The sequence below is a fragment of the Nelusetta ayraudi genome, unplaced genomic scaffold (genome assembly GCF_046127955.1).
Source record: "Nelusetta ayraudi isolate G7.1 ecotype Tasmania unplaced genomic scaffold, CSIRO-AGI_Nayr_v1 ptg000089l, whole genome shotgun sequence".
NCBI classification, from domain to species: Eukaryota; Metazoa; Chordata; class Actinopteri; order Tetraodontiformes; family Monacanthidae; genus Nelusetta; species Nelusetta ayraudi.
The window spans coordinates 1207501-1216907 of NW_027466139.1; the positions used below are offsets into that span (position 1 = coordinate 1207501).

Here is a 9407-nt window from a genome sequence, read left to right on the forward strand (position 1 = left end):
CATTATCATTACTAGTACTACTACTACTACTGCTATCATTACCGCTATTATTTTATTTATTTTACAACCCCCCCCGCCCCCCACCCCCGCTACCTGACACAAGGTATCATGAACCATCATTTCTTTACTTTGTTTAAATGACTGTTGGTTCAAGGTGAGGTCAATGTATTTGCCTTTCAGGTTTTTCCCACCTCACCTGCACATTTCTTGCATCTTTCTCTCCATCATGAGAGTCACGTAGATGCATTTATTATATTTTATACTGATATGCGCAAATAAATACACACGTAAAAGCAGTAAAGTCGCCCGTCTACGTCGTCGGAAAACGTACAAACGAGAGAGAAGCGCAGGCACACACATGGACACCTGAGATTCACTCATGTAATGTAATCCAATCAGGTGTCGTCAGGCGGCCGGCCGGCCGTCCCACCGAGGCCAACAGGCTCGAGTTTCTGCGCAGGGACGACTCGCGTTTGCTCGCTTGTTTTCATTCCAGTTGCCGATCGATGCGCAGTTTTGCTGACACTGAACTTAAGTGCACGTCAAGCGAGCGGTCCAGGAGTTTTGCGGTTGTCCAAACGACCGTTTTCCAAAGATGTAGGACTGCTGCTCTATCTGCTGCGGCATCGCTCTTGTAGGTATCGCCACGTCAACTCCAGAGCGACTGCAGTCGGTCGACTACAGAAGACGAGACGCCTTTGGAAAAGAGTCGACTCGTCATCGGGTGAATTCAGTTTAATACGGGAGCTGGGAATATTATTAATGGAGGCTGCAGTGACCAACTCGACCTGCTTCGTAAAGATCTTAAGAGGTCGGACGCGAGCGTCCCCGGCGGCCGCCTGGGAAAGTCACGGCTCGGTCTGTCAGAGACCGTCTCAAGTCGGCCCCTGCAGTGAGTCGACAAGATTTTAGGGATACAAGACACACTTGTGGCTCGTGAAAAGTGGATGAAAGAGGATATCCAGATCGCATGCTGCAATTATTCATGGAATAAACGATACTTCTCGTGGACGGCCCGAAAAAAAAGAAAGCGAATGTGTGTCAGCCGGGGAAGCCGTATGGAGCGGCAGGACCGGGCGTTTTGTATTATTTACCGGATCAATCGCCATTCTGCTGAGCACGTCCAGCGCTACGGCGCCCATGAACATTTTATTTGGCCTTGGCTCCCACACGGTGCCATATGCTGGAGACAGGAGGGATAATGGTGGGCAGATACAGGGAGGGAAAAGGAGGGCAAGATGAAGATGACAGGGGGAGAACCCTGAAACACACACACACACACACGCACACGCGCACACACACACACACACACACACACACACACACACACACACACACAAAGCCAAAGGTTTTCAGTCGTCCACGCCGTCTCGCTCTCTGTTTCCACATGGAGCCGAGTCGTCCTCTCTCCATATGTGTGATTCTCTCCGTCTCATCAAATATTCACAGTCGCTCCCATTAAACATTCACTGCGGAGGGAGCACTGCTACGTTTATCTGCCCTCTGCCAATCAGCCTCCAGCCTCGAGAGCACCGGGGGTCTGAAAACACACACACGCACACACACGCACGCACACGCACGCACACGCACGCACACGCACGCACACACACACACACACACACCCAGTAATATGGCACTCTTGCTGAGCATGTCAAGGGGGAGGCGATGACAAGTTAGAGCCAAGAAAACAGGGAGAAGGAGGAAACAATCGGCATTTAAAGGAACAAATCGGACAGACGGGTCTGGGAATGGGGAATGGGGAAAGAGGACGCGGAGAAGAGTGAGGGTCCACTCGTCAAGCCCCCCCGGCCCGTGTTCAGTCGGAGCAGAGGAGCCTTGAATCTCAATAATTTAGCAGCAGGCCGAGTGCCGCAAGGCCCCCCCCCCTCTCCTCCCCCGCCCACTTCCTCCTCCACCTCCTCCTTCTTCTTCCCCTCCTCTTTTTGCTGACATCACAAGGCCTTACCTAATAAGAGGGTAAAAATACACACACTTCACAGAGCGGCACAATACGTGACACATAATTGCGGCTAAAAATACCGGGAAAAATGCAATCGAAGAGGCTGAAAGCGCCAGCGGCGGCGGTTCAGGTTGTCTGGGAGCAGCTTCCTGCACCGAGGAGAGTCAGGCTGCGGCCCAGCCAATCACCACCTGAGGAACGCCTCGCCTATAGCTGCCCATCCAGCATTCCATCCATTTCACTACTAAACTCCGTACAGTAGGACGAGCGGGCCGAGAGGCTGTGAGCCCAAATCCCGATGACCTACATTCGGCGCTGCGCCTCCAGTCAATAGACTGTTGAAGAGGAGAGCAGGCAGCTATGGAAGCGACTGCGAGCAAAGGAGTTCTGGCCATTTTAGGCTCTGATTAAAGACATTGGAGATTTTTTTTGATTTTTTTTGGATTCATATCCGGATGCAGCAGGACGGGCAATTTCAAAGCATCGTGTATAAGACTTTTTTATCAACAAAGGGCCGCAGAGTGGAAGGAAGTGGGACCACGAGAGAAACCAAATAAATCACCACCTGCCGAAAAATGACTTCTCTGTTTCTGCAGCAGTCCTTCTGACCTCCGTGTGTAGCTCACCATTGAATACCAGTGAAGATGGAGCGTTATGATTGGACGGAGGACGAGACGCAATATATTTTACAAGTCATCAAAGAGAAAAATAGAACAACATGGAAATGCAGATTTACACAAGAAATGTTGTACCTTCTTCATCTTGGAAATATCGCTTTTATTTTGAAAAAAAAAGCAGCTAATTATGTCTGGCTATCACTGTGTGGCCAGCTATTGTGTAGATATGGTTGCATCCCGACTGACTTCACACAACAGCCAGTCACTAGTTTTCACTCAGCCAGGACAGGTGACGTCGGCTCGCTGCAAAATTTACTGTGCTGATTTTAGACATTAAAAGTTAAACATCAGAGTGTGGCAGAGCTCTCACACTGGCTTTAAAAAAAATGACTGTGCGCCCATCAAGGCCCCCTGAAACAGCACCAACACATCGTCGGTGCAGCGTGATCAAGACGAGAGGGGAAAGAAAAAAAAAAAAAAACAATCCCAGATGACTGTTTATCTTTGGCACGCTGACACCGTAAAGCTCCGTCAAAATGATGTAGCGGCGCTGACCTATTTTAACAACAGTGAGACGCGGATCAATTAAAGCACTTAATTAGGAGAGTGAAAAACACTGGAGGATTCTTGGCTGCTGGACCCGTGCGGGTACAGTATCGGTGGAGTCGGGGTGTGGGAGGAGCTACGGTTGAGAGTGACAGGTCAGGTGTGTGTGTGTGTGTGTGTGGTGGTGGTGGGAGGGGGCTGCTGGCGACATGGTTGCAAGCTCCGCCTCTCAGCTGCCTGTTAAGAGCGATGAAGAAAATAAGGTGAAAATTAAAATTGACTGAAAATGTCGGAAAATTTGAATTTGAAATTGACTAAAACTATTGGTAATAGGTACAGGTCGTTTAGGGTTAAATGAAAGAATCATCTTTTTTTTTTTTTCACACGAGCTTGCAGGAAAGCTTGTGAAAGAACCCCAATACACAGAGGTCACGTGAGCTTTACGACAGGGTGTGTGATTAGCACCATCGGCTGATTTCAGATCAGATTGGGGGCATCCGAGGCAGCACGCTCGTCTCAATTCCACTTTTTAACTCTCTCAATATTTGGGCATCGCACCAGAGACGTGCAGCGCCAGTTCTCTCACTGTTAAATACCAAGTGAGACAAAATGTGTGCAACTGTGTTTGCAGACTAAGTGGAAAAGAGCAACGGGTGTCCTTGTGGTTGTTTGTGTGATTATTGCGACCAAAAGACCAAGACACACACACACACACACACACACACACACACACACACACACACACACACACACACACACACACACACACACACACACACACACACACACACACACACACACACAGAATGAGGCCTTTCTACTGCAGCCTATGGGATGCAGAGTTTCACGCCTGCTGTTGCCGGGTTACAAGCTCCAGACCACTGCCAAAAGGGTCTTCCACAAAATGCGGGCACACACACACACACACACACACACACACACACACACACACACACACACACACACACACACACACACACACACACACACACACACACACACCAGATGAAATCCCCCACTAAGAAAGGTTTTTAAGATCTTCCTCCGAATCAATCTTTTGTTTCTGGCGGAGGAGAGGAGGGGGAGGACAGGAGGAAGAAGGGAGGGAAGGCTGCGAGCGGCTTACAGAGAGAGCCGAGTGGGAGGAAGAGCGAAGAGCAAAATCAGCCTGGATCTCCTGGGAAGAGAGCGGCCCAATCAGAGCCGAACCCACCCGACCCGACCCGACCCGGCCCGACTCGGCCGCCCGGCTGAAATCCTCTCTCAAACGTTGGGCAGCCTGCTGCGGTGACGCGGGACCTGGACTTGGCGCGGAGTCTCCGACGCGCTCGGCAGGCTGACGCAAAAATACGGAAACGGAGCGTCTGCAAACACACGCAAGCCATGCGTTACCCAAAACAATCGGGCCACTAGAGAGCGGGACTTGGATAACATGACAAAAAAAAAAAATCCTCCCCAACATTCAAAGTTGAAGCGGTTGAGTGCGGCCTTCATGAATACTGAAGCCCGAGGTGCTGATGCCCAAGCGGTGATTCTGCTGGAAGCGGGCGTAGCAGATGTGCTGAAAACATGGCTTTGTGCATGTGCATCACTTAACTGGCGGTCGTCGCTATCAGTGCATTCGCATTAAAGTAAAGCAACTCTGCAATTTGGCGAATATCAATATGTCACAAAACCTATTTACTGACACAAGGCATTCCCTTTAAACAAGCCAATCGAGGCCCACTATGGGCTTTTATCATGAGTGCTATTGGGCAGTTGTGTTAAAGCTATTTGAGAGAAGAAAAAAAAAAAAACTCAAGTAGGGCTGCAACAGTCGATAACGATTATTTTAATATAGTTTAAAAAAAAAAGGTAGAATACAACAGTATTAACACAGGTGTGAAGATCCGAGCAAGTTGGATTAAACAGAAGCCCAAAACAGGTGGTGGAAATGAAGAAGATAATCGTGACCAATGGGGAAAATAACGGACAGAGAAAAAGCGATGGTGAGTCGCAGCCCGACACTGAAGGGAAGTGGGAGTGAAAAGGTGATCCTCTTTAACACACATTAGACCTGCTGTTCCAGCTAGAGGTGCATATGTGCTCAGCACGTGATAATCTGTTTGACTTTTATGAAACATGACAGGGCTTGCAGTGCGACTGCAGATCTCTACTCCGCCGGTGCAGTGGCAGCACAGCGGCTACAGCGCTTAGCAGCAGCACCTCACACACTCAAATAAATAATCCTCATCGCCGTTTTCTGCTACCGTCCTCCGAGGGTTTTTGCACCCTCCCCCCTCCCTCTCCTCCCTGATTCCCAGAGCGGCCTGGTGGCGTGCAGGAGAACAAGGCAGTTAGGACTGGGATGGTGCAACAGCACTGGAGAGCAGCTCAACCGCAGCGAAGCTAACAAGCTCCTGTTGCTCCCGAGCACGACCGCTAACAGAGGAAAAAGAAAGCAGAAAAAAAAGAAAAGAGAAGAAGCTTCCTCTGCGTGCTCACACACGAGCGCGACCACGCAGATGGTCAGATGAGTCTCTGATGAGAGATGCAGGGTGAGTCCAGGGTGTGGACACGACCTGCGCTTTTCAAAATAAAATTCATATTCCTAAAAATGGATTCCAATCTGCAGCGATAAAAAGAATGGCACAAACGGGGGGGGTAGGAGGAAAGCAGGCTGTCGAACACGTCGCACTTCACCTCCTGTCAGGGGCTCTGGCGCGAGCACCACCGTCACCGTGTCACACCTGAGGCCGAAGAGTGTTTACGGGTGGAGCAGGTGAGCTGAAAGCCACTTCCACTCCCTGGGAGAAGAGTTCTTTCCTTTTTATCAAAGGTTCATCGACGCAAAAAAAGCTTTACATCTCTGCTGATGGATCACACACACACACACACACACACACACACACACACACACACACACACACACACACACACACACACACACACACACACACACACAAGCCTCAGAGGTTGGAAGGACCTTTCGGGAAAAACAGCTCAGGTCAAAAGTGAATCAGGAAGTCAAGCGGTGGGTTTGAATGACAGTGTTGTTTATGACCAAGACTGAGGCTGCTGCTGCTGCTGCTGCTGCTGCTGCTGCTGCTGCTGCTGCTGCTGCTCTAGGTGGGACCTGCTCTTTTTTTACAATCACAACCAGCAGAAATACACGGCCAGAGCAATCAAAAAAAAAAAAAAAAAACAACCCACGACTCCTCTGACAGTACAACTACGAGGGGCCGAGCACGTTTGAAGCCGCGCAATCACTTGCAGGTGCCCCCGCGTCCAACGACAACAAACCCAAAGATCCCACTGGAAAACCCACCGAGTGCGCTGCTTCGCCCGCGGCCGCTCGACCCGACCTCGGCCAGGCGGCCTCCAGCTCTTCAGGAACCACGAGACAGGAAGAGCTTCTGTCTCGCTGGCCGCTCTGAACAAAGCCAACCCAACAACAACAAGCACTGGAGCAGCTGCCGCAGTCTCCACTCAGCAGCAGTAACATTTGCATGGATTAACATTTCCCACCCCTGCTGCTGCGACCTCCACGGTGCAACCAGTAAAACTGTGCTCACCTCTGGCCGACAGCTTTTTGGTGTTGATGATTTTTGCGGCGTACTCCTGGCCGGTGGACTTCTTGACGCATCGCCGGACGACGGAGAAGGCACCCCTGCAGTGGAGGGATCAAGGAGAGCACGCTGATCAGTATTTTCCCATCCATCCATCCATCCATCCATTTTCAATACCCGCCGCTTCCTCCTGCACTCAGGGTTGTGAGATTCTGCTGGGGCCTCTCCCAGCTGTCACTCTCTGGTCCAGGCTGACACCCTGGTCCAGGGTGTCAGCCTGGACCAGGGTGTCAGCCTGGACCAGAGTGGCCACTTTATGAGGGCCACATAGAGACAAACAACCAATCACGCGCACGCATACGATCAATTTAGAGTTCCCAATTGACCTTTGGATAGCGGGAGGAAGCTGGAGAAGCCTGAGAGAAGCCAGCAGACACAGTGAGAACATGCAAACGAACTGCACACAGAAAGTTCCCAGGAGAGCCCGGGAATCGAACCCACAGCCTTCCAGCTGTGAGGCGGCAGGGCCAACCACTGCACCACTGCACCGTGTCGCTCATCATCATTTTAACATTAAACTGAATAGTTTTGCAGGGGTGGAGGGAGAAGGAGTGCACAGCCCAGCCTGGACCGGACCGGACCGGACTCATCACAGCCAGGAGGCCAGGCATCAATCAAACAGGGAGAGAAGAGGGGGGAAAGGGGGACACGTGTATATTTAATGGTGTCTGATATTCTTGTGCGAGAGATGTGAGAAGAGGTCCTGGGTAGCTGCTGTGTGACACGCAGAGCAGAGAGGAAACAGCAGAATGAAGAAGCCACGGAGGTGAGGAGCAAGAAATTCACATTGTAAAGTGTCTTCGCAGGCTGGCTGCACGTCTTTTACCATCATCATCATCATTTTATTGTACACACAACTGTCTCTCCCTCTCTCTATCACACACACACGCGCGCGCACACGCACACACACGCACACACACACACACGCACACACACACCCCTCCCTATTTAACTCACTCGGTAGGTGAAGCGGCTCCATTAGGCGCACACAGAGATTAAGACTTTGACAAAGTAGCTTTGCAGCCAGCCTTATACACTGTAATCTACGTGTCCTCGCGCGTTTTAATCCCGATGCATGCTGTATCGGGTGCGCGCATTGCCCAAAAATCGTGCACTTTTTTTTTTTTTTTTGCTGCATCAAAAAACGAGACCATTTATTTTGAGAGAGAGAGAGAAAAAAAACTACACTGGCTCCACATCGAGCATCTGCAGTCAGCCTGCTTTGGAAATGACACGAAAAATTAGGATTGGGGGGGGGGGGGGGGGGGGGGGGCACATGCATTGTGACACACACACACACACACACACACACACACACACCAACAACAACAACAACAACAACAACAATCAGCAAAAGCCCAACGATGCCACCGCGCAACGCACATCCTCGGCGCGTGCTACCTGCGCTGCGCGTGCGCGTTGACAGCCCCGGTGGGGGGCCGGGGGGGGGGGTCCCTTCCCTACACACACACATAGACACACACGCACACGCACACACACAGATAACGCGGCGGGCATTCAACACCTTGCCGAGGTCGCACGCGACGCGTGTCCGTGTGCTTTGCGATTCACACCTTTTCTCTCTCACACGCGCGCGCGCGCACGTCGTAGGATTAAAAAGAAGACGAAGAAGGAGAGACGCTAACGTTGTATTTTGACAGCAGGCGACGTGCGTGAACGACGCACAATGGCAGCAGCAGACAAGAGGGGACACACATACACATACACGTACACACACACACACACACGTGCACGCGCAGCCAATGCAACAAGAGGCAGCAGCGGCTGCGCTGTTGTTGCTAGCAAGGAGCAGCAGGAGGTGGAGGAGGAGGAGGAGGCGGCGGCTGCTTACTTTCCGAGCTCCTCGTACAGCTGATACTCGTCCGTGAAGCGGGTCGAGGTGACGACCGTGGCCATGTTGCCGTGGAGTCCGGAGACAGACAGACTGACCGACAGACAGACAGACAGCGTTAGGAGGAGCAGGAGCAAGGAGGTGGAGGGTCGGTGACCACACAGGGGAGGGGAGGAAACCGCCTCACGCGCTCCGCTGGCGGCCTGGTTCGCGCGGTGTCGTCGGCGGCAGCAGCAGCAGCAGCAGGAGGAGGAGGAGAGCGAGAGCTGGGCTCGTGGACGAACACAGGAGAGAGAGTGGTGCGCGAGCTCGAGAGCGAGAGAGAGGGAGGGAGGGAGGCAGGGCAGTGGGAGGGGAGGGGCAGGTGTGGAGGGGGGCGGGGGGAGCTGCGTTGTAGTAACAAAGATCTTCTATGCAGACGATGAGCCACTCCGCTGCTCTTCACTGTGTCTCAGATTGATTTTCTGCTTTCATTGATTTCCGTGCTGTATTTGCTCTTTAGAAGTGCCGTTCTTAACACATATATTGTAAAACACTTTGATCATTTTTAGACTGCCATCTAAAATAACACTTTACTTGTGTTGGCTTTGCTTTTCAGATTTTTAGTTGTCATTAAGCCGCCTCACGGCAACACGGTCGAGGGTTCGATTCCAGGCCTGGGGCCTTGCTGTGTGGAGTTTGCATGTTCTCCCAGTGTCTGCTGGGTTCTCTCCAGGTTCTCCGGCTTCCTCTCTCAGTCCAAAAACACGCATGTGAGGCATGCGTTGATGAAAATAAAGTGAGAACTGGCAAGTAGACTGGATGGATGGAGGAGGAACCCAGTT

General features: G+C 51.5%; 1 protein-coding gene across 24 annotated transcripts in view; it reads right to left on the reverse strand.

Moving 5' to 3' along the window:
* Positions 1-8891, reverse strand: part of camk2g2 (calcium/calmodulin-dependent protein kinase (CaM kinase) II gamma 2) — a 41309-nt gene extending 32418 nt beyond the window's left edge. For 15 of the 24 annotated variants that reach the window (XM_076046254.1, XM_076046253.1, XM_076046256.1 and 12 more), the window contains exons 1-2: positions 8584-8891; positions 6678-6772 (exon numbers count right to left, since the gene is read on the reverse strand). In XM_076046254.1, coding sequence (XP_075902369.1) covers positions 6678-6772; positions 8584-8648 — 160 coding nt within the window. In that variant the 5' untranslated portion in view covers positions 8649-8891. The remainder of the gene's footprint in view (positions 1-6677; positions 6773-8583) is intronic. The other 9 variants (XM_076046262.1, XM_076046261.1, XM_076046258.1 and 6 more) reach the window with 1 other exon arrangement.
* Positions 8892-9407: the final 516 nt, after the last annotated feature.